At 44.0% G+C, this 25,556-nt stretch overlaps 3 protein-coding genes across 3 annotated transcripts in view; 1 reads left to right on the top strand and 2 right to left on the bottom strand.

The window, feature by feature from the left end:
• DNAJC2 (DnaJ heat shock protein family (Hsp40) member C2) overlaps nt 1–2,051 on the bottom strand; it is a 31,781-nt gene extending 29,730 nt beyond the window's left edge. Inside the window, exon 1 of the mRNA XM_070947704.1 lies at nt 1,898–2,051. Coding sequence (XP_070803805.1) covers nt 1,898–1,955 — 58 coding nt within the window. The 5' untranslated portion in view covers nt 1,956–2,051. The remainder of the gene's footprint in view (nt 1–1,897) is intronic.
• A 2,485-nt stretch (nt 2,052–4,536) lies between these two features.
• PSMC2 (proteasome 26S subunit, ATPase 2) lies at nt 4,537–20,136 on the top strand. The gene is made up of 12 exons (XM_070946799.1): nt 4,537–4,728; nt 5,527–5,564; nt 6,026–6,107; nt 8,404–8,503; nt 9,127–9,258; nt 10,453–10,525; nt 10,649–10,744; nt 12,868–13,032; nt 14,436–14,523; nt 17,002–17,204; nt 18,529–18,625; nt 19,790–20,136. Exons 1-12 carry the CDS (start codon nt 4,659–4,661, stop codon nt 19,945–19,947), a joined length of 1,302 nt encoding a protein of 433 aa, XP_070802900.1. The 5' UTR covers nt 4,537–4,658; the 3' UTR covers nt 19,948–20,136.
• Nucleotides 20,137–21,392: 1,256 nt separating this feature from the next.
• The window catches only part of SLC26A5 (solute carrier family 26 member 5), a 44,149-nt gene continuing 39,985 nt past the window's right edge, over nt 21,393–25,556 (bottom strand). Inside the window, exon 19 of the mRNA XM_070946700.1 lies at nt 21,393–23,331. Coding sequence (XP_070802801.1) covers nt 23,201–23,331 — 131 coding nt within the window. The 3' untranslated portion in view covers nt 21,393–23,200. The remainder of the gene's footprint in view (nt 23,332–25,556) is intronic.

The raw sequence follows: 25,556 nt of genomic DNA, 5'->3' as shown, positions 1-25,556 counted from the left end.
TGTCATTAGCATGTAGCAATTTCATTCGTCAGCACTCGAGTGCCCTATCGTTGAACTGCGGCAATTAAAACAGAGAGAGCCAGTCTGGTCTAGGGGTTAAGGCACCAGGCTAGAAACTGGGAGACGGTGAGTTCTAGTTCTGCCTTAGGCATGAAAACCGGTTGGGTGGCTTTGGGCCAATCACCAGGAGACTGGGAGTTTTAGTCCCGTTTTAGGCATGAAAACCAACTTGTTGAGTTTGGGCCAATCACCAGGAGACTGAGAGTTCTAGTCCGCCTTAGGCATGAAAACCAGCTGGGTGGCTTTTGGCCAATCACCAGGAGACTGGGAGTTCTAGTCCCGCCTTAGGCATGAAAACCAGCTGGGTGGCTTTGGGCCAATCACCAGGAGACTGGGAGTTCTAGTCCCACCTTAGACATGAAAGCCAGCTTGGTTACTTTTACCCAATCACCAGGAGACTAGGAGTTCTAGTCCCGCTTTAGGCATAAAAACCAGCTTGTTGATTTTGGGCCAATCACCAGGAGACTGAGAGTTCTAGTCCCACCTTAGGCATGAAAGCCAGCTGGGTTAGTTTAATTTAGTTTATTTGATTTGTATACCGCCCTACTCCCGAAGGACTCAGGTGAGAGTGAGATATAAGAGAGATGATAGATGATTCATAGATATGATATAGACAGATGAGATATATAGATGATTAGATAAATGATAGATGATAGAGTGAGAGATGACAGAGATATAGATAGATGATAAATAGTTGTTTATAGATGACAGATTTTGATAGTAGGTAAGTAGGTAGGGGATAGATGATTGAGATGATAGATAGATGATAGATATGATATAGACAGATGAGAGATATAGATAAGATAAATGATAGATGATAGTGAGAGGTAATAGAATATAAATAGATAGATGGATGGATGGATAAACTAGGTAGGTAGGTAGGTAGAGATAGATGACAGATTGAGATGAGAGATGAGAGATATGATATACACAGATGAGAGATATAGATAAATGATAGATGATAATGAGAGATGATAGATAGATAGAAGATAGATAGATAGATAGATAGATAGATAGATGGATGGATGGATGGATGGATAAACTAGGTAGGTAGGTAGGTAGATAGAGATAGATGACAGATTGAAATGATAGATGATAGATATGATATACACAGATGAGAGATATAGATAAATGATAGATGATAGTGAGAGATGAGAGAGAGATAGAATATAAATAGATAGATAGATAGATATAGATAGATAGATAGATAGATAGATAGATAGATAGATAGATAGATAGATAGATAAACTAGGTAGGTAGGTAGATAGAGATAGATGACAGATTGAGACGATAGGTATGATATAGATAGATAAGAGATATAGATAAGATAAATGATAGATGATAGTGAGAGATAGAATATAAATAGATAGATAGATAGATGGATGGATGGATGGATGGATGGATGGATGGATGGATGGATAAACTAGGTAGGTAGGTAGGTAGATAGAGATAGATGACAGATTGAGATGATAGATGATAAATATGATATAGACAGATGAGAGAGATATATAAATGATAATAGATAGATGATAAGATAGATACACAACAGATACTTTTATTAGTATCAGTGGGGAAGGGGCTGCTCCCCACCTTCTTCCCACTGGATTTCCTCGTGGCCTCCTATCCATCTCTAGGCGAGGCCAGCCCAACGCTTCCTCAACTGTAGAGGCCCCGTAAATTCAAGAGGGTAGAATCCAACAGCAGACAGCCCCAGGGAGAGAAGGAGGGCAGCAGCCCCAGGGACCCCTACCCGGAAGACCAGACGCTGCCCAGAAGCCCCCCCTCCGCCCCCCCCCTGGCCCGGGCGTCTCCCGCGGGAGGAGGCGGCGGCACGTACCGGCCGATAAGGCTCTGGTGACGGCGGTGGCCTGGCCTTCGGGCGCCCCGCGAAGCATCTCGACCGGCGGCGTCGGCGTCGGCGTCGGCTTGGCTGTCCCGGATCGCTCGGCCCTGTTCGCTGGTTGCCAGGTGCCGGCGCGTGGAAGGGCCCGGGCAGTGCTTCCGGGTCGAAAGGTCAGCGCGGCTTTCTCTCTCTCTCCCTCCCACTCCCTTCTGGGGACAGGCGAGGTCGCAGGTGGGCGGGGAGGTTTATGGAGGGGGGGGCTATTTGCGCTCTCTCATTCTCTCTCTCTCTCCTCTCCCTCCCTCTCTCTCTCTCTCATATATATATATACATATATATTCTCTCTCTGTATATATGTCTATATCTATTTTTTCTTTCTTTTTCTTTCTATTTTTCTTTCTATTTTTCTTTCTTTCTATTTCTTTTTCTATTTTTCCTTGCTTCCTTCCTTCTTTCCTCCTCCCGCCTCCCCCTCTCTATATTTCTTCATTTCTCTTTTTTTCCTCTTTTCTTTTTCTCTCTCCCTCTCCCTCTCTCCCTGCCTCCCTCCCTCTCTATATATACGTATATATATTCTCTCACTGTGTATATGTCTATATCTATTTTTCTTTCTTTTTCCTTCCTTCCTTCTTTCCTCTTCCTACCTCCCCCTTTCTCTATATATATATTTCTTTTTTTCTCTTTTTCTTTCTTTCTCTTCTTTCTCTCCCTCTCTTTCTCTCTCTCTTTCTCTCTCCCTGCCTCCCTCTCTATACATACATACATACATACATACATACATACATACATATATATGTACATGTATTCTCTGTGTGTGCTCGTATATATGTATATATCTATTTTTCTTTCTTTTTTCTTTCTATTTTTCTTTCCTTCCTTCCTTCTTTCCTCCTCCCGCCTCCCCCTCTCTCTATATATATTTCTCTCTCTTTTTTTCTTTCTTTCTCTCCTTTTCTTTCTCTCTTTTTCTCTCTCTCCCTCTCTTTCTCGCTCTCTTTCTCTCTCCCTCCCCCCCTCTCTCTATATATTCTCTCACTGTGTATATGTCTATATCTATTTTTCTTTCTTTTTCCTTCCTTCCTTCTTTCCTCTTCCTACCTCCCCCTTTCTCTATATATATATTTCTTTTTTTCTCTTTTTCTTTCTTTCTCTTCTTTCTCTCCCTCTCTTTCTCTCTCTCTTTCTCTCTCCCTGCCTCCCTCTCTATACATACATACATACATACATACATATATATGTATATGTATTCTCTGTGTGTGCTCGTATATATGTATATATCTATTTTTCTTTCTTTTTTCTTTCTATTTTTCTTTCCTTCCTTCCTTCTTTCCTCCTCCCGCCTCCCCCCTCTCTCTATATATATTTCTTTCTCTCTTTTTTTCTTTCTTTCTCTCCTTTTCTTTCTCTCTTTTTCTCTCTCTCCCTCTCTTTCTCGCTCTCTTTCTCTCTCCCTCTCTCCCTCCCCCCCTCTCTCTATATATTCTCTCTCTGTGTATATATGTATATATCTATTTTTCTTTCTTTTTCTTTCTTTCTCTCTTTTTCTTTCCTTCCTTCCTTCTTTCCTCCTCCTGCCCCCCTCTCTCTATTTCTTTCTCTCTCTTTCTCTCCCCCCTCTCTCTTTCTTTCTCTGTCTCTCTCTCTCTCTTTCCCTGCTGGAAGAGTTTGGGTCTCAATGAGATGAGATGGAGGTGGAAGAAAAGCAAAAGGAGGAGAAAAAAAAGAAAAAACACCAAGAAGGCAGGACAAGAAACAATGGATGGAAACTAATAAAGGAGAAAAGGATTTGAACTGCTGAACTGCCGATCTTCTGACCCACAAGCTCAGCATCTTAGCCACTGAGCCACTGCGTCCCAATTATATGTGTATACACGTATCTATATAATTGTGTCTGTGTATCTATATACGGGGAGAGGGGGTTGGACTAGATGACCTGCAAGGTCCCTTCTATTAATCTGTTATCACTTACAATATATAAGCGAGGGAAACTCCGAGAGGCAGCATTTATGACTTAAAATATGAAAAGGAAAGAGCACAATTAGTTAATAAGACTATATTAACTATATTATATTAACTATATTAACTATAATAAGATTGTATGCACACAATCACACATATCCTCCACATTACAGGATTAGACTTCAATTCAAATTTTATCAGTTTTTGCCAAATTAATTTATGTCCAGTGAATTTATGTCACCCAGCATTAATAATACCCCAAATGAAAGCAAAAGACAAAAAAAATCTCCCATATAGAATAGAATAGAATAGAATTTTTTATTGGCCAAGTGTGATTGGACACATAAGGAATTTGTCTTGTGTCATATTGTCATATCCCATAGGCCAGAGGTCTTCAAACTTGGCCGCTTTAAGACTTGCGGACTTCAACTCCCAGAATTCTCCAGCCAGCATTGCTGGCTGGAGAATTCTGGGAGTTGAAGTCCGCAAGTCTTAAAGCGGCCAAGTTTGAAGACCTCTTGCCATAGGCATAACTGCCATTTGTCCAAGGAAAAGGGGGAGAGAGAGGAGAGAGAGAGAAGAATCATAGAGTAGGTCCGTCCTCCATTTGCTTCCCCCGCGCGCTACTTCCGGCGGGACGTTTCCGCCGAGTCGCGGAAGGAAAGAAAGAAAGAAAAAGGCGAGGTGCTGCGTAATGCAAGCGCTGGTTCGGTAACATCTGCGCATGCGCCGCAGAGAAACAGATTAAACCCGGGTTTGGATATCGGGTTATCGAGCCAGCCGTTGGGAAGCCGCGATGCCGGATTATTTGGGGACCGATCAGCGCAAAACCAAAGAGGAGGAGAAGGAGGACAAGCCTATCCGTGGTAAAGAGTTTCACCCAGGCCGTAATGCATAACCCATACTCCGGCGGCTACGTTCACACGACCCGGGTCGGGTCCATAGAGATGCGTGCACGCAAGCTTGCTTGGGCTGCTTCACGTGTGTTGGGGGGTGGGAAGGCAGTTTGTGATTCGGTTTCTTGGAAAGGGGGGTTGAACTAGCCTGAACACGGGTCTGGCGTGTTGTGTGAATGCAGTCACGGGGAGTTGGAGAAATAGAAACGCGCGTCTCCATTCATTCAGACGCTTTGGCTAGGGCTCCTTCGGATAATGCCAGTCTTTACAGGAAGTGTAATGGAGGCTTGGAACTGATTTCCAGCGGAGATTGTGGGTCAGTCCTCAGTAACTGAGTTTAAAAGTTCAAGGATTTTTTTGTTGTTGTTATTATTTATTATTATTATTAATTTGATTTATATGCCGCCCTTCTCCGGAGACTCAGGGCGGCTTACAATGCATTAAGCAATAGCCTTCATACTTTTGTATATTTATACAAAGTCAGCTTATTGCCCCCACAAACTGGGTCCTCATTTCACCTACCTTAGAAAGGATGGAAGGCTGAGTCAACCTTGAACCTTGGCGAGATTCGAACCCTGCAGTAATTGCAGGCAGCTGGTCTTAATAAGCTTAATAACAGGGTGCCTTAAACCCCTGTACTACCAAGGCTGTTCTTTAAGGATGTATGAGTAGTGATGATAAAACTGACTGACTGTATTAACCTGGTTTTCTATTGGGAAACGAAGTAAAACGTCATTTTTTCTAAATTATCTCTGTTATGTCTCTCAGCTTTGGATGAAGGTGATATCGCCCTGTTGAAAACCTACGTAAGTACTCCATGTAGCATTTCCAGCATAACTTTGAGAATCGGTTATAATGAAACATTTAGGAAGCGTCTGCATTAAATAAATCAATAAAGTTTCCAGAGGAATATTCACATTAACATTTTGCAGCTTTTTGCAGGGGTAACTTTAATTGAGAAAGTGCTTTATGGCCTTTTAAAGATGAATTGATATTCAAACATGTTTTGGTTCACTTTCTATCTTTAAATCCATAGAGTATTGTCCTCTGAGTATTTTTTATATACAGACAGACATAGAATTGTCCAAAGTATATAAATCCTTCCATTCTCCATCACCCAGTCAGAGCTGAAGGAGTTTCTTGGATGAGAAGTGAAATGTCTTCAAATATTAAAAAAAAACTAGAACAGTTGCCACCGGAAAAAGCCTCTCTGTGACACAAATATTCCTCATTTCCCTCAAACTCTGTCAATCTTTTTCAAATCCAGGGCCAGAGTACTTACTCGAGGCAAATCAAACAAGTGGAAGATGACATTCAACAGTTGCTTAAGAAAATTAATGAACTCACAGGTACTTTTTAAAAAAAAATCTTTTAGTGCTTTAGGAGCAGTAATCTTGTCTGATGCTGGCCTTGTCAGTTGTTCCGAGTGCTGAATTTCCTAAGGGTTATTCTGGAATTTGTGGCAAGAAAAGCTCAAAAGGGAGAAGGAAGGTTAAGCAAAAAAACCTAAAAACAAATGAAAGTACTTCTTCAACTGAGGAGAAAAAAGAGGGAAGTAGAGAAGGTGGATATCACATAAGAGGCTTAAATGTAGACTTGGGAATGTTGGCATTGTAAAAAAAAAAAAAAACTGGCACATATTACCACATGTGGTGGACCTGTATAAAGGCAAGGAAATTTTGGCTACAAATGCATATGTGGTTAGAAAAAATGACCAGACAACATATAGAGTTTAAATCAGAATTATTTTTACTAAGCATTATATCAGATGGTGATGATAAAGGGACAATATACCTAATATTACACAACTTGACCGCAGCAAGAATTGTGTATGCGTAGCAGTGGAAGAGCGAAAACACCTGTTCAGAGGAGGAAACGATAAGGAAGATACTAGTCTGTGCGGAAATGGACAGACTAACGCTAAAAATAAAAGATAAAGGAGATACAGAATACTATGGGATAATTTCTATCAATGGTTAGAAACACGAAGTAGAAGTTGGAATGCGAAAGAATCAGGTTAGGTGGACATGGAAAGAGACATTATGGAGGTATTAGAATGTAGGTATTAGAATAAGAGATAAGTTGACATACTAGAATATAATGGTCGGAAATTACTGTATAACACTAGCACTGTTTAAAATAGTATGTACCGTATTTTTCGGAGTGAAAGACGTACCTTTTTCCCCCCTAAAAGGGGGTGAAAATTTAGATGCGTCTTATACACCGAATGTAGCCCCGCCCACCCACTGGCCCCCACCCTTTGGCCTCTGCCTCCCAGCAGTTTACCTCCTTGCAGCAAACAGCAAGAAAAAACAGCTTGTTTCAGTTTCAGCCCAGCCTAATTAGCACAGGTTGATTGGATCGGCCGCCCGACTCTCCGCTGTTTTGCTGTGGCCTCTGCTGCTTGCTGCAAGGAGGTAAATTGCTGGGAGCAGATTTTTTTTTTTCTTGTGCTAATCAAGCTATGCTGAAAACGAAAATGAAAGTAAAGCAGGCTGTTTGCTGTAACGAGGCAAAATTGCTCAGAGGCAGATTTCTTTTTTTTGTTTTCCTCACCAAAAAAGGTAGGTACATGTTATAGTCCGGTGCGTCTTATACTCCGAAAAATACGGTATGTTATTTTGTTTTTACCTTTGTTTCGTGGCAAGCGAAATACCTGGACAATTGCACTGTATTCAATATATTTATGTGTAAACAATAAAAATATATATTTAAAAAAAAAACCCAGCAAGAATCTCCATAGAAAATCGGGGTGACGCTCTCATTAAGAGCAAGATTTAGGATCTGGGGTGCCCCAGTTAAAATCAAACTAATGCAGAGTTCCCCCAACCTTTTTTGACTTTGCGGATCGGAGGGAGGGGAGGGGATGGTTCCACACGAACGGCGGGCAAGCGTGCGCGAGCAGTTCCATTCCCACGAGCGGCGGGTACGTGCACCCGCCGCCCACACCAAACGAAACGTGCACGCTGCGCTTTCCTGCTGCTTGCACAAGTGGGGATGCACTTGTGTGCGAGCAAAGAAAGGTCCACGGCCTGGTTTTGAATGTCTCAAGGCCCAGTTGTGGGCCGGGGACTTCCTGTACTCAAGAATGACTTTTCTGGGTACAGAAAAGAGCGCTCCAATGTTTTCTATTGACCTTGTAACATTGTCACACTGTCTTGGCTGCGAACATCTGCAGGCACCTACCTTCTTCTCTTGTCCAAACGACAAAAGCAGCAGCATCCCGCAAGCTCCGCCCCTTTGGGAATGCGTGAGTGACATCGCCACAGTTGCATCAAAGGGGTGGAGCCTATGGTATGCTGCTTTTTTTTTTTCAGATTGGCCCTTTCCACCCATCCCTTTCCCCACCATTGCTTTTGACCACGGCTCTCCGAATTTGCCCACTTGAAGGCATTTGCGGACTTCAACTCCCAGAATTCTTCAGAATTCTTCAGAATTGAAGTCCCCAAGTCTTTTAAGGTTGCCAAGTTTGGAGGACCTCCCCCTCCTTTTGACCCTACTCTAGCCCTGACTTTAAAGGAAGATTTATTTTTGTCCTGTTTGAGTTGACTTGCGAGTTGTAAATTTGCTGCAGTAAGGTAAATGCTGGAATATATATTGTGCTGATTAATATGGCAAAATGGCTCCTTTTTTTCTCTCCTGTAGGCATTAAAGAATCAGACACTGGCTTGGCACCACCTGCTCTGTGGGACTTAGCTGCCGATAAACAAACTCTTCAGAGCGAGCAGCCGCTGCAGGTGGCCAGGTATATCGTAATCATAATAAATAACAATATTGTTGTTCAGTCAGTGATGTACCTAAGCCAAAAGGAAGAGCGTTCAGTCCTTTGTACATGACTCTTCTTGTTAAAGAGTGAAATTATCTTAAGTCATCATCTCCCTTGAAAGACTTTGCTGGATGTGAATGAGAGGAATTCACAGTAACTTAATAAAAAGGGGTTTGCTGGATGTGAATGAGAGGAATTCACAGTAACTTAATAAAAAGGGGTTTTTGTCGGGACAAGGAGTCCTCTTCATGCTCTTGGGAAGCCTAGGTCAGAACATTCTGTGCCAATGTGGTTTATTCAGTAAAGTTTTATACTCCTGGTAAAAATAATCTCCCAGAAGTTTTCTTTTTCTGGATTCGCCAACTGGACAGTAGGTACTTACCCTCCTATGATGATACCTTTAATAGTGTCAAATATGTACCTATCCCAGGTCCTTAGGAAGGACTTTGATAGATGGTCAAAAATGCCACATTCAGTCTGGACATCTGTCTGACGATGCAACGGACCATTTGAAGAAGAAGAAAATCTGGCTGTGAATGACACTTGGCTGAATGCTGGCAGATTGAACCTGATTTATCGACTCCTTTTCCTCTTCGGCTTAGGTGTACAAAGATCATCAATGCGGATTCTGAGGACCCCAAGTACATTATCAATGTTAAACAATTTGCCAAGTTTGTGGTGGATCTCAGTGACCAGGTGGCCCCCACCGACATTGAAGAAGGAATGAGAGTTGGGTGAGTTGGCTTTAATCTCCCTGGGATTGAACTAGTTACCGTCTTCCTCTGTTTTCTTATGGTCGTCGGGGTGCAAAATGCAGCCCAGCTTTATAAGTATTGCAACATCTAGCTGGAACTGACGACAGTCATTTCCCTAAGCATCGTATAGATTCATATAGGGACTATGTAGCATCATATAGAAAACAGCCTATTCCTCTGAAATACTAACCCATTGTAAAGTGCCTCAGTTGCAGGTTAATATAGCAAAAATTGGAAAATCTGAGGGGAATTCTAACCCTGATATAGTTCAGGGGTGTCAAACTTAAAGCCCGGGAGCTGGATGCGGCCCGCGGGGGTGCTTCGATCGGGGCCACCCTGGAAACAGTGGACCAGCCCGTGGTGCCTCTGCCAGGAAAAACGGAGCTTGGGAGGGGCATGGGCGGCCCTCCCAAGCTCTGTTTTCGCTGGCAGAGGGTTGCAGGAGGCTATCACAGCAAAAAATGGAGCTCGGGAGCCCATTTTCGCTGGCAGAGCGCTTGGGATACCACAGGCGTCCCCGACATGAGTGACATCGAGCTGGCCACACCCAGCCTGGCCATGCCCACTCCAGCCCCCCCCCCCCCAAGGTCAAACACAACCTTGATGCGACCCTCAATGAAATCGAGTTTGACACCCCTGATGCAGATGGTTTGCCATGCAGTTGTGTTCTGTTAGTATGTGTCAGCCTGGAAGCCATCTTTTGAATTGGGCCTTCAGGCCTGCCACATTTACTACTGTGGGAAACTGTGAGGGGGAATTGTGTGGAGCCAGGGTGATATGTAGTCATAATAACATTCCTTTCTCAGAGAGTCAAGGACGTTTTGCCCTGCACCTGGAGGGGTGTGACTGGGAGGCATCTCCAGTTGGGACGGTGGTTTGATTAGACTATGTGATGGACATTATTGTGGGTGCTGGGCAGGAACTGGAATTTTTACTTGGGTGGGGAAAACCTGGAAGCTTTCGGATTCGGGTTTTCCCAGATGTGCCACTATGACATCTCTATTAAAATGGAACTTTTGAGGAACCTCAAGCCTCAGAGTTTTCTTTCGTTGGGGGTGTTACTTGAAACCCTGACAGCATGTCAATATTTCTCTCTTAACATGCCAGAGGAGTGTTTCGAGAAGCTTTAAAAAGACATATTCAAAACAAGCCTTTTTCCGTTTCTTTATGCAGCGTGGACAGAAACAAATATCAGATCCACATCCCGCTACCTCCAAAGATCGACCCGACGGTCACGATGATGCAGGTGAAGACATCTCTTCCTCCTTCTTGGTTCCTCTTAACTTTTCCCATTGGTGGGTTTTTTTTTTCACCTGGACGATCTGAGAGGCTTCCGACTGCCTGACGGACATCTTGTTTTCTCACGCAGGTGGAGGAAAAACCGGATGTCACCTACAGTGACGTGGGAGGATGCAAAGAGCAGATCGAGAAGCTGAGAGAGGTGGTGGAAACGCCCTTGCTTCACGTGAGGATTCAATCATTCAATCTTAAATTGGATAGTACGCGGTAAACTCGGCTTCGGCCAGCAGAAAGGTGTAAACTGCAGATGCGCCTTCTTGTTCTGTCCCCAACTCCACGCACACACCCCAACAGACGTTCAGGAGTTAAAGACCAAACCAGCCGGCAAAATCCTTTTCCTTATGATAACGGAACTTGGCAACAACCTAGTGGCTGCCTGCCAAGAGTTTATTATTTACAAAGAGGAGAGATAACTTCTCCCCACTTCTGATACATCAAAGGAAAGCAGCTCAATAATTACAGTCAAGTCCAGAGATAATCCAGTCTTAAAGCAAAAGTCCGGCAATGCAGAATGGCGTGGAAGCTTTCAGCTTTGTTCGTCACAAGGTTTGACTGGCCACCACGCTCCCTTTTATATCCTGTGGGGTGTGGTCCAGTGACTCAGCCTAATCTCGGGCACGCCCTTTCTTCTGTTGCGCGCGCTTATCTCTGCGACGCTGGCGTGGATCCAGCCAAGACTCATTACCCTCATCACTGTCCATCTGTAGCTGCGTGGACGTGCTTGGCCCTGGCCCTATCTCTTGCCCTTTGGCGGACACCGAAGGCATTGCCAGAGAGGAGGGTCCTGGAGAGGGAGGCCTTGCCAACTCCTCCCCTTCACTCTCGGAGTCCTCTCCTGACGATGACACAGGCTCCGGTAATGGAGCCACAACACTTTTGCAGCTTCTTTATTGGGACATTTTTATAAGGCCCGGTGGTTTGTTCCTCTCCTAAACAAAACAGGTTCAGATGCCACGGTTGGTGGCTGCCTTCTGATCTTGGTTTGCTGGGAGAAAGAAGTCAAAAGTCAGTGCCAACAAACAAGGGAAGGCAATTAATAGGCGCCCGCTGGTTATTTTCTTCTTCATTTCACTTGCCAGAACTTTTACAGCAGGGCTATCAAACTCAATTTCATTGAGGGCCGCATCAGGGTTGTGTTTGACCTCGGAGGGCCGGGGGGAGGCATGGCCACAGGTGTGACACAGGACTTGGGGGCACCTGTGGTGGCCAAGTGCTAAAGCAGGATTTCCCTGAGACCTTCCCTCACCCTTCCTTCCTTCCTTCCTTCCTTCCTTCCTTCCTTCCTTCCTTCCTTCCTTCCTTCCTTCCTTCCCTCTTCATTCTCCTTTCTTCTTCCTTCCCCTCCTTCCTTATTTTTCCTTCCTTGTTCTCTTCCCGTCTTCCCATCTTTTTCTTTGTTTTTCATCTTTCCCTTTCTCCTTTCCTTCTTGGATGCTCAAATGCAAAAGGGAAAACATTTCTCCTTTTGTTTTGTTTTTAGTTTTTTTTTTTGATAGCCCTCTGCCAGCGAAAACGGAGCTCTGGGGGGCGGGGTGCATGCAACCCCCCTGAGCTCCGTTTTCGCTGGCAGAGGCACTGGAGGGCCAGTCCTTTGCTGTTCCAGGCCGGCCCCGCAGGCCAGATCTAAGCACCCCGTGGGCCAGATCCGGCTTGTGGGTCTTGAGTTCGACACCTAGGATTGCAATTTGCACACTCCATGCTATATCAAGGGGAAATAAAATCTTAAAACATCCGCAGAGCCCAAAATTGCATACGCTTGAAATATTGGAAGCCTTCATGAGTGCCAATTTGGCATTGGATCCTTTATTTTGCGACTGCTACTGCTCTACTGCAGGCAGTCCTCGACTTATGGAGCCCCAAATTTCTGTTGCTAAGCAAGGTGCTGGTTAAGTGAGCTTTGCCCCATTTTACGACCATTTTTTTTGCCACAAATGTTAAGTGGATCACTGCAATTAAGTGAAACGTGCAGCCATTAAGCAAATCTGGCTTCCCCCATTCCTGGCTGGGAAGGTCATTTGATCATGTGACCGTGGGGATGCTGCAGCGGTCAGAAGTGTGAAAAATTATCACAAGTCATTGCCCCCCCCCCCCGTGCCGTTGTAACTTTGACCGGTCACGAAACAATGGTTGTAAATCAAGGACTACCTGTAGATATGATTTTTGCCAACTCTGTTGGTTTTTCTATCTCCTTTAAAAACTGAATGGGTTTGTGATCATTCTGTCAGCACTTCAAGCTGCATTTACATTTATTTGTTGTTTTTCTTTCTCTTTCTCCCCCTACGATTACAGCCAGAACGATTTGTCAATCTTGGGATTGAACCTCCCAAAGGAGTCCTTCTCTTTGGCCCACCTGGGACAGGCAAAACTCTCTGTGCTCGAGCGGTTGCTAACAGGACGGATGCTTGCTTCATCCGAGTGATTGGGTCCGAGCTGGTGCAGAAGTACGTGGGAGAGGTAATGGAGAACACCGAGGAATACCTTGCAAGCTGGATTCTGTTGTTTTTAATGCTTGGCTACTCTCTACTGGCAGTCCGTGGACCACTGGGGATCTGCAAGAAAATTTTGGTGGTCCGCAGAAAAATTATTTGCATTTTTATATTGCACTAAACCAGGGGTCCTCAAACTACAGCCCCTGGGCCGGATACATGCAATGAACGTTTGTGTTGCTGCAGAGAGTCTCCCCCTTCTTTTGTGCGGGTCGGAGGGGGGCAGAAATTCCAACTTGGGGTCTGCTTCAGCCTCCTGGTGCAGGGCTTTGGGCGAAGGCTGGAGGGAAGCGCTGCTGGTGGCGAAGAGCCAGAGGGCCTCGTTCCACAGGGACAGCATCATGGCCTGGAACTGGCTGACCATCTCAGCCTGCTGAGCCTCCAGGCGCCAGTACCTGGCCTTGCACATGACCCTCCTTGCCACGCCCACCCAGACCGTCACTAGTCAGATCATATTAGTGGTCCGCGGGATTTAAAATTATGAATTTAGTGGTCCCTGAGATCCGAAAGGTTGGTGACCCCCTGCTCTAGATCAACGTTTCTCAAACCTTGCCTGTTCGTTGGATTTCAGCTCCCAGGAATCCCTGAGCCGTTCCCCATGCTGTCTGGGGAATTTGAGGAGTTGAAGTCCACCCATCTTCAAACAGATAAGATTGAGAAACACTGCTCTAAATCATTTTCCAGAGCCTTTCTGGGAGTCTGGGGAGGGCGAAAACGGCCTTCCCCACCTCCGCCCGGAGGCCGAAAGTGGCCTGTTTGCCAACTTCCAGTGGGACCGGAAGGCCTATTGTTTTGCTGTCCCCATCCTTCAGAATCTTTCTAGGAGGCTGGGGAGAGAGAAAAACGGGCCTTCCCCATCACCCCCCCCCCCCCGAGGTCCTCCGGAGGCAGGAAACAGCCTGTTTCCCTACTTCTGGGTGGGCCCAGAAGGCCCAAAAATCAGTTGGCCGGTATCCACATGCACGTCTGGGCTGAGCTCGCATGCCCACTGATATGGATACGCGTGCCACCTGTGGCACGCGTGCCATTGGTTTGCCATCACGGATACAGGGTTTCCTGCTTGAGCAGGAGGTTGGACTAGATGACCTCCAAGGTCCCTTCAACTCAGATGATGGTGATCTTCCTGTTGGATGTGGGAGTTTTGCAACTAATACAACTTTATATTTGTAAATGATTTTGATAGCAAGCTATTCTGTTGGGTCAAGTAGAATAATGTGGGATCCATTTTTTGAAATTTTAAGTGGCATAGCAGATGAGGGCGCAGACAAATATATATATATATATATATATATATATATATATATATATATATATATATATATATATATATATATATATATAGTCATGTTTTCCTCCTTTTCGGTTTTATAGGGTGCTCGAATGGTTCGGGAGCTGTTTGAAATGGCAAGGACTAAAAAGGCATGCCTCATTTTCTTCGATGAAATTGATGCTATTGGAGGTTGGTGTCGACGTATATTTCTTCGATTCTTCATATAACATTATGTGGGAGATATACCAGGCTGAGCCTGAGGGAGGGGTCAAAGGCGTCATAAATCATGAGTCCCTGCACACCCCCAAGAGATCTAAGTCCCTCCCACCTTGAATGCCTTTCTTATCTCCCGCTTTTTTCCCCTTAACGGTCGCTTGGCCAGATTCTTGTAGAGAACTTGAGCTTGCAATAAATCTTTATGCTCATTTGAACTCCCTGAACCTCCTGATTTCCCCAAATGCTGGACACATTGACTGTGAATCTTCTTGGTTTCTAATAATGTAAATAAAACTGCTTCTGTCTACGGAGCTTCTCAGTCATCCAGGTCATGGTTGTCCCAAAGCTGCTTTTTTCAAGAGGCAACTGGATTTTCTGGTTTTTCTTTGGAGACGTTTCGCTTCTCATCCAAGAAGCTTCTTCAGTTCTGACTGGATAGTGGGGAATGGAAGGATTGATATTCCTTGCAGACAGCTGGTCATTTCCATCCTTTTAGAGGGTCCTTGAAGCACTTGGAGATTTATCTGTGTCCTCAGGATCACCTGAGTAGTGCAAATGGTTCCTGTAGTCTGCAATTTTTCCCTCTGGAAATCCATTCCTATTCCCACACCATGTTCTGTCCCCGTCTCACACATGCACACAAACAGCCAGGAGTTAAATAAAACTTGCAGACAATAAATTCCTTCGATAACAGGATTGGCAGCAACCCAGTAGCTGCTTGCCAAGAACTTTACTCACAGAGAACCAAAACAAATACACAAAGCCACAGAATTATCAAGTCCAGTCCGTATTAAATCCAAGGCAGGCAGATAACGTAGTTTCAGAGATACAATGCGACTCGCTAGTTGTTTAGTTTTGTCCGTCACAGAGCCTGAATGGCCATCACACCCCCTTTTATCCCCTGTGGGGTGTGGTCCAGTGCCTCAGCTTAATCTCTGGCACGCCTCCTTTTCTGCTGTGTGCACTTGTCTCTCCGACGCTGGCGTGGATCCAGCCAAGACTTATCTCTGTCACTGTCCGACTGCGACTGCTCGGCGATACCTGGCTCCTGGCCAATCTCTTCTCCTTCGGGAGACACCTGAGGCATTGCCAGAGAGGAGGGAGGCCTGGCCAACTCCTCTCCCTCACTTTCGGAGCCTTCTCCCTCCGATAAGATGGGCTCGGGGGTCGGAGTCACAACACACCATTCCAAGGCTGTTCATCCCAAATTGAACAGCTAAAAGTCTGTAGAGATTCTCAGTCCTCCAGGTCATGGCTGTCCCACAGGTACTTTTTCAGGAGGCAACTGGACTTCCTTGTTTTTTCTTTTGAAGACCTTTCACTTCTCGTCCAAGAAGCTTCTTCAGCTCTGACTGGATGGTGGGGGAATGGAAAGAGAGTCGTTGAGGTGACGGTGAGGACACAGATAAACCCCCAAGAGGCCTCAACGACGCTCTAAAAAGAATGCAAATGACCAGCTGTCTGCAAGGAGTATCAATCCTTCCATTCCCCACCATCCTATTGGAGCTGAAGAAGCTTCTTGGGTGAGAAGTGAAACGTCTTCAAAAGAAAAACCCGAAAGTCCAGTTGACTCTTTAAAAAGCACCTTTGGGAAAACACTGCTTTGTTTTCAAGAACCTCCTTTCGTTCTGATTTAGGCTTCCCGAGACAGTAAAAAGCACACGATTAATCCCCAAACCCCTCTCTTTATTTCAACGGCTGTGAATTATTGTTTGTTCACCGCCCGTAATGGAGTCACAAAGAGTTTGTAAGGAGTCCAACAGAAGTCTGCCACAGCTCTTTGGGATAAGGCTGATAAGCACCCACCTTTATCTCCTTTGACACGCTGCCAAAGACCTAATTGGCAATTAGCTTTGCAAGGCCACACGGAGCACAGAGTCAAAACGGAGCTTCAGAATTTAAACCGACCAGCAGGAACAACGTTGCTTCCTGCAAAGGCTCATGTGCTTTTGCTGCTCCTTTATGTCTTATGGGAGGGGCCAATCATCTACAACCCTTACTTCTGAGTCGTCCCTTTTGTTTTAACTGTTCTTGCCTTTTGGCAGCTCTGCACATGCGTGCACAGGGAACAGGCTTCCCCTGTTCCTCTGCTTCGCTGATGTTTGACTCTGGAGGCTCCGGAGTCTGCGTATAACTCCCAGATAGCCCTGGCCCCCTCTCTGCCTCGGACGCAGAGCCCTCTTCAGAGCCTTCCCCAGACTCCAGGACTGGCCTATGTTCCTCCCCAGTCTCTTCACCGTCCGACTCCGCTGCCAACTCCTTAGGCCGCCAGCGGATCACAACACCTTTCTCTGGATCGTTACCCCTTGTTCTCCTTTGCTCTTAATTCATCTGTAAAATAACCAGCACGAGCAGTCGGTGTTGACAGCGTGGGATCAAAACCTCGCCTGGATTTTAGTCAGTTAGGCTATTGTTCTAAATGGCTTTGTTTCTTTTTTTTTTAATTTTTAGGTGCTCGCTTCGATGATGGGGCCGGAGGAGACAATGAAGTCCAGCGCACAATGCTGGAATTGATCAACCAACTTGATGGCTTTGATCCGAGAGGGAATATCAAAGTACTGATGGCAACGAACAGGCCAGATACTCTCGATCCAGCATTGATGAGGCCTGGAAGATTAGATAGGAAGATTGAATTTAGCCTACCGGATTTGGAGGTTTAGAATGCTTTTATTCTTACATAATGTCGGTGATGACGATGAATGGTATGCTGGTGCAGGTAGTCCCCGACTTACGACCATAACGGAGTCCAAAATTTATGTTGCTAAGTGAGACATTTGTTGAGGTTTGTTCCGTTTTACAACGGTCCTTGCCACCTTTGTTAAGTGAACCACTGCAGTTGTTAAGTTAGTCACACGGTTATTAAGCGAGTCTGGCTTCCCCCATTTACTTTGCTTGTCAGGAGGTCGCAAAAGGTGATCCCGGAGACCCTGCAACCGTCATAAATAGGAACTAGTTGTCCAGCATCCGAATGTATACAACTCCTGACCATGGCGGATGCTGCAATGGTCATAAGTGTGAAAATTGGTCCTAAGTCACTGTTTTCAGTGCCGTTGTAACTTTGAACGGTCACTAAACGAACCGTTAAGTCGAGGACTACCTGTATTCCAAATAATTCAAGGCGGTGAACATCTCCAATACATCCCCATATGCTCCTATTTTCCCCCACAATAACTCGTGAGGTAAATTGGGCTTGAAACAGAGAGCGACGGGCCCAATGTCACCCATTTGGCTTCATGGCTGAGGCAGGACTTGAACTCGCAGCCTCCCACTTTCTAGCCTGGTGCTTTTGACCAGACTGGTTCTCACATAGCTGTTCCACATACTGTTCTTTTACCCCGCAACACTCATTCACCCCTACCCACATTTCATCATGTTTTCCATTCTTCAGCCTCTTTTGTTGTTGTTAGTTGCGAAGTCGTGTCGGACCAATCGCGACCCCACGGAAAACGTTCCTCCAGGCCTTCCTGTCCTCTACCATCCTCCGGGGTCCATTTAAGCTCACGCCGACTACTTCAGTGACTCCATCCAGCCACCTCGTTCTCTGCTATCCCCTTCTTTTACCCTCAATCTTTTAACAACTTCCCCTCCCCAATAATCTCTTGCGGGGTGGAATCTGGGCAGTTGAATGGAGCTGAGTGTTTATTGGCCGGATGCCTTTCCTGTCACCAGTGCGGAGTTTTCTTCAGCAGATATATTCTCATTGTGCCCAGAGAGAGAGAGAGAGAGAAATAGCTGCCTCTACCTAGGATCGAACTCACAGCTTCCCGATTGCGAGGGCGAGAGCTCCGCCTCTAGGCCGCCGCACCGCTCATCCCCACTTGCGCACAACGGCATGCTCAAAACTCCTCTGTCTTGCCTTAGTTCTTGATCTGAGCCAGGAGAGTCCGTCTTTAAGGGAGCTCAACATCTGCTAAACCCTTTTTGAATTATTTCAGTTGCGTTTATTATAAACAAACCCTGGTTTCTTACTTTCTCTAGGGAAGAACTCACATATTCAAAATCCACGCCCGTTCCATGAGCGTTGAACGAGACATAAGGTTCGAACTGCTGGCTCGGCTGTGTCCCAATAGCACCGGTAAGTTAAACATTAGCAGTAGCACTCAAGACTTATATACCGCTTCATACTACTTTACAGCAAGGGTCCCCAATCCCCAGGTCTGTGGAACGGCACAGGTCCATGACATGCCAGCAACCGGGCCGCCCTAACAAGCGAAGCCCCATCCGTGGACCCCCTTCGGTCCACGGAAAAATCTGTCCCCACGGAAACCAGTCCCTGGCGCCCGAAAAGTTGGGGGACGCTGCTTTACAGACCTAAGCGGTTTACAGAGCCAAACCTATTGCCCCCAACAATTCTGGGTCGTCATTTTATCGACCTGGGAAGAACGGAAGGCTGAGTCAATCTTGAGCCGGTCAGGATCGAACTCCTGGCAATGGGCAGAGTTTGCCTGCAATATTGCATTCTAACCACTGTGCCTGCATGGCTTAAGATAGCAATAGCACTTAGAGTTATATACCGCTTCACAGTGCTTTACCGCCCTCTATAAGCGGTTTACAGAGTTGACGTGTTGCCCCCAACAAATCTGGGTCCTCATTTTACCAACTTCAGGATGGAAGGCTGAGTCAACCTTAAGCCGGTCAGGATCGAACTCCTGGCAGTGGGCAGAGTCAGCCTGCAATACGGCGTTCTAATCACTGCGCCACCAGGAAGGAGAATGAGAAAGGGAATAAGAGAGGGAAGGAAGGAAGGAAGAAAAGGAGCGAGCAGCAATAGCACTTAGACCTCGGAAGGATGGAAGGCTGAGCCAATCTTGAGCTGGTCAGGATCAAACTCCTGACAGTGGGCAGTTTGCCTGCAATACTGCATTCTAACCACTACGCCAACACAGCTCCTATCGTAGTTTTTGTCGGGTTGCGCTCTCGTGTGCTTTATTATGCTTCATGTTGTTTTTAAATCCATTTTTTTTAATGAAATTTTATTGAGTAAAGAATATATTACATTTCAAACTCTACGGTTCGGCAACGTGTAGTCATCTTGTATATTTACATATATGGAATCTAATCAATTATCTAGGTATTATACAATTTATATGTAAACCTTGTAAAATTGAACACACAATACAACAATAATATATAGATTAATTAATAATTATACATTGTCCTAATGAGAGTTAACTTTTGCATTTATTTTTCAACCACCTATACCACAAATCCATTTTTTTTATTCCTCCACCCCGCACAGGTGCTGAAATCCGCAGTGTCTGTACAGAGGCGGGTATGTTCGCTATCCGAGCGAGGCGAAAAATTGCCACCGAGAAGGACTTCCTGGATGCGGTGAACAAAGTCATCAAGTCCTACGCCAAATTCAGCGCTACCCCTCGATACATGACCTACAACTAAGTTTGTATCTTTCATATAACTCTTGAGTTTGTTTCTGGGGAGTGTTTTTTGTGTTGTAGCTGGACCTAGTAGAAGTAAAATAAAAAAAAAAAAGGGAAAAAAATGACATTCCAACTTAACGTGGTTGTCCTTATTGAAAGTTGTAAACTAGCTTTATTGTGATATTCAATAAAGAGATCAAACTCCTGACTTTTAATGCTTCTTAATTTACTTTCTAAATTGAGCCACGGTGGCGCAGTGGTTAGAGGGCGGTACTGCAGGCTACTTCTGCTGACTGCCGGCTGCCTGCAATTTGGCAGTTCAGATCTCACCAGGCTCAGGGTTGACTCAGCCTTCCATCCTTCCAAGATGGATAAAATGAGGACCAAGTTTGTTGGGGGGCAAGAGGCTGACTTGTGTAAACACTTAGAGAGGGCTGCAAAGCACTGTGAAGCGGTATATATGTCTAAGTGCTATTGCTAAAGCAAATGTAAATCTGTTTAGGTTTCGATTAAGCTTTGGGCCAGGAACAGTTTTGAGAAGAGCACAATGGCGCCTTGAGACCCACAGCCTTCTGCACACAAATAAATGATACACGAGATGATTTCTTCCAGCTGGTTTCAAGACTAGAACCGACCATTTCATGCTGGAGCAATGAAATTAATTTTTAACAAAGGAGGAAAGTTAGAATGAGAAGATAAAAGTTAGAATAAGAAGGTATTGTACCCTGGTTAATGCCTTTATTGTAAGCCAGGGTTGTGCAACTTTTTTAAGACTTGTGGACTTCAACTCCCAGAATTCCATGCTGGCTAGGGAATTCTGGGAGTTGAAGTCCACAAGTCTTAAAAATTTGCCAAGGTTGGACATCCCTGTTGGAAGCAGTGGATGAAGCAGTGAAAGCCCAACATACTATAGATTACCATATACCATCATGAAGGAATTACCATATTTTTCGGAGTACAAGACACACTTTTTCCCCCTTAAGAGAGGGTGAAAATTTGGGTGCATCTTATACACCGAATGTAGCCCCATCCACCCGCCGGCCCCCACCCTTTGACCTCTGTCTCCCAGCAATTTGCCTCCTAATAGCAAACAGCCCATTTCAGTTTCAGCACAGGCTGATTAGCACAAGCAGCTGATTGTTGGTTGGATTGGCCTCCCAACCATCAGCTGTTTCAGGCTGCAGGGATTGCCTATTGCCGCCCCTATGCGCTCCATTTTGCTGTTTGCTGCAAAGAGGCAAATTGCGGGGAGGCAGAGGCAGATTTTTTTTCTTGTGCTAATCAGACTGTGCTGAAACTGAAACAGGTTGCGAGGAGGCAAATTGCTGGGAGGCAGATTTTTTTTTCTTGTTTTCCTCCCCAAAAAAGGTAGGTGCGTCTTATACTCCAAAAAATACGGTTAGATGTCTAAAAATGACAAGAGTGAAATTTCAAGATTTATCTTCTTTTTATTTAGAGGTTTTAACTTTGGACTTTTTCTGAAAGAAATGTTTGGTTATAAAATGCAACAGGATTTCGCCAGAACAGGCGGTCGATAGAATATATTGTCTGAAACGCAGTCACTCCCACAAGAAAAGATCTTGCAAAAATACCAAAATAAACTGTATATTCACAGTGCATTCTATGTTAACTCTTAGCAATTCACAAAAGCTGCAAAGGGCTACTTTTCCTTAAATATAATACGAGAAAGGCAGCACATTGGAGTCCTGCATCCTTTGTACAACCTCGCTAAGAAGCAGCTCCATGAAAGAGCGTGGGGTGGCCTGAATTAGTTTATATTTCATTTCTAGAAACTGCTAATCAGTTTGCAAACTGACGCTAAAAGAAACCGCTTTTGATGGACGAGTCTTCGGCCGTCAGTATTTCAAATTTGCTTCAAAAACTGTAGATATAAAGAAACGCATGTAAACAGCCTTTGATGGATGACACCAAAATCCTCTGATTTAAACGTACCAGGGAAGAAAATCTGTTTATCTAATAATAATATTCTTAACACAGGACTGTTATCAGTTTGGCAACGTTAGAAAGGCAGGAACTGTATTTGGGGAGCGAGGGGCACAAACCTCCCTAGATGCTTAAGGCTTATTAAGTACAGTTGTGGAGAAATTGAATTATCTGCTCAATTCCTCCATTTTATTTTTTATTTCCGGCTGCTTTGTGGTGGCAATGTCTCAACCCTGTATTTATCTACCTGAGAGGAAGCACTATCGAAATAAAACTTGCATAGGGCATCCGGCTGCATTCTAGTCAACAAAACAGATTTAATGTTAATTTTTTTGCAACCAACCGCTGGAAGTAACGGGACATAAATTGATAATGCTCGTTGTGTTGAGAATTGTCTCAAGAAACCAACTTCCTCGGGAGTCCAGTGATGTGAGATTTTTAGAACAATCTTTTTTTGTGACTTAAAAGATGTGTCAAGTGCACCGAAAATACATCAAACGGGACACTCTATTTTGGAAAACACCATTTTTTTCCTTTCCAGACGACTCGTAGCTAGCTGCAGTTAACTAGGCCTCGCTAGCTTTAGGTGTAGAAAGTAGATTTTGATTGCTATGTTTTTTCCCCTCTTAACTAACTAGTTGCGCTCTTTTTCATTCCCAGCTAATTTTAAATACACCTTGCTTAAGGTTAACGTTGGGTCAGTACAGGAGCCTCCTTTATATGAAAACAATCTATTACTCTTCAGTCATAATCATTTATAAAATGGAGTTAAACTCCTCATGGGTTCCAAAAAAGTGTTTACACTTAGTAGTTCATCGGACGAAAGCCACTTGATTTCAGAACTGAAAATCTGGAAACGCAGCTTGCATTTTCAAGTTAGAGCAGCGCTCTCACGCACACAATATACAACATCGCACCCCCCACCCACACAGCGCTCCTTTCCACATCCATCCCAATTCTTGCACAGGAACGCGCCGTTAAAATAACAGCGCGTTCATATTGTTTGCCCCGTGAAACTCAGAAAGAAAACGGCCAAACAGCGGCCAAATCTTCCCGTGTTCTATAAATATTTGCGTTTTATCCCACACGTCCATCGACAAACTTGTGAATTTCAGCAAAAAGGTACAACGTTGGAAAGGATTAAGGCTTCTGGAGTCTTCGAGCCGAAGGGCTGGCAGGGAAACACAGGCTGTTGCGGTGTGGGTGTAGACGCACACCTTACCCGTAGGAGTGGCTAGTCTTCGGCTCCGCCATCTGTGCAAATTAAATAAAGGTCTACAGGAGCCCTTGGAAATAGATCCACCTAGTTCAGGAGTGGAGGAGATGAGTTAAAGATAGGTGGAAGAGAAGCCTTTCAGCTGGCTGGTGAGGACGGCATCGTGAATGCTCGGAAAGAAAAAATCTCGTAAGGATGCTTTCTCGAAAAAATGCAGTCTAGTGAGGTTGTCCATAACAGAGCCTGGTGAGAATAAAAGGAAAATATATATATTTCAGGCATGTATACAATATCAAGAATCAGGTATCCATTTAAGAGTCCCTTATACAGGTAGCCCTTGACTTACGATTATAATTGAGCCCTGAATTTTTATTGCTCAGTGGGACATTTGTGAAGTGAATTTTGACCCATTTTACGACCATTATATGTTAATTGATTACTGTAATTAAAACAGCCCCTGTTCACCTACAGGAAAATAAAAATCTCTTGGCTGAAGATAGACTTAAATTAGTATTGTATACAGGTAGGCCTCAATTTATGACCACAATTGAACCCAATATTTATGTGGTTGTGAAAAAGTTAAGTGAGTTTTGCTCCATTTTATGACCTTTTTTTGCCACCGTTGTTAAGCAAATCACTGCCATTGTTAAATTAGTAACATGATTGTCAAGCGAACCTGTCTGAATTCTGATCACGTGACTATGGGGATCCTGAAATGGTCCTAAGTGCGAAAAACAGTCAGATGTTACTTTTTTCAGTGCTGTTGTTAACTTTGAATGGTCACTAAATGAACTGTTGTAAATCGAGGACTAACTGTACAAATGTCTCGTGTAGCAACAGAAATTTTGGGTTCAATTTTGGTCCTAAGTTGAGGTATACTACCCAGCCTCTACAAATGAAACTACATAAAAGAACTATTTATAAAACAGGAAACATTGTACACATGTTGTACATTGTCAATAAAGATTTGATTTGATTTGATTTGATTTGATTTGATAAGGTTAGGGAAACAATTGTATAACAGGAATTAACAATGATTTGAAATTATACACTGTTTTATTTTATAAATGTTATTAAGTTTCTTCATAAGGTGGCACAATGGCTCAGCAGTTAAAAGCACTGAGCTTGTCAGCTGGAAAGCTGATAATCCGGGTTTGAGACCCGAGCACTGCACGACAGGGTGAGCTCCCATCCTCGCCTCATCTCCTGCTCACCTAGCAATCCAAAAGCATGCAAATGTGAGTAGATAAATAGGTACCACTTAGGTGGGAAAATAAGAGTGTTCTGCATACCACTGCCGTAAAGACATGCTGGCCACATGACCACGGAAATGTCTTTGGACAACGCTGGATCCCTCGGCCACGAAACAGAGACGACTACCGCCCCCTAAAGTTGGACACGACTGGACAGAAAAATCTTTACTTAACCTTATTTTATAAATTTTGTTAAGCTTCTTTATAAGATAAAGTCCAAAAGGCACAAAAGAAAACTAAGAATCAGTGATTCCTTTACTTTTCTAACTTTTGTTTCTTCTACATTCTATCTTATAATCTAATAAGTATAAATCTTATACTGTGATCTTATTGTGATTTTAAATTTACTTTTATATATATTTCAAATGTTGTAAGCCGTCCAAGAGTTGCCTTGCAGCGAGATGGGCAGCAAACAGATTGAATAAAACAAATGATGAAAATTAATGACATTTATGAAGTAAAATATCTTGGCTTCCTAACTTTTATTTCTTCTGTATTTTAGCTTATAATGAAACTTGATAAAATTTATGAGGTAAAACTGTGGGTCATTTCAAATCATGGTTAATTCCTGTTGCACCATTGTTTCCCTAACCTTTTCCTTCATTCTCCAAAGTCACTTATCAGAAAATCCTTTTTTTACCGCTTATCGGAAAGACCTTTTTATTATTTATCAGAAAGTCTTTATTTAAATGTCCCTTCTGTGATTGGGCAATGGGTTTGTGCGTCATTTATCAAACAAAAGTTGCTTTTCCCCAATTTGGGGTAATTTACCCAGGCTGGGGAAACACAGTTATGCGCAGAAAACAAATCTACCAAAAAACAAAGTTCTCACAAGCAAAAGCAAAAATGATTTTGTTCCCCAGGGAACAGCGGATAATTATTTCTATGAGAGAAAGCTGTGTTTGGCTCATAAACCTGACTTGTTGATTAAGCTGTGTTTTGTTCTGCACTCGGCTAAAGCACTGGGGATAATATTATGTTTTGGCACAAGCCTTGGTTTATTTAAAACCATAAACTATGCCTCTGTATTCCTCTCTTGCTTTAATCCGATACTGATATTGTTTTTCTTTTTGAAAAAGTTTTTTTCCCACAGCTTCCACCTTTCCAAAATATTTGGTAAAATATATATTTAAAAGTAATCCTCATCTTACGACTAGAATTGAGCTCAAAATGTCTACTGCTAACCGAAACAGTTAAGTGAATTTTCCTCAATTT

This window comes from Pituophis catenifer, unplaced genomic scaffold (assembly GCF_029215685.1).
Source record: "Pituophis catenifer annectens isolate HBS135680 unplaced genomic scaffold, rPitCat1.0.hap2 SCAF_7, whole genome shotgun sequence".
NCBI lineage: Eukaryota > Metazoa > Chordata > Lepidosauria > Squamata > Colubridae > Pituophis > Pituophis catenifer.
Note: the sequence above shows the minus strand (reverse complement) of the source record. Positions and strands in the feature narration are given on the sequence as shown.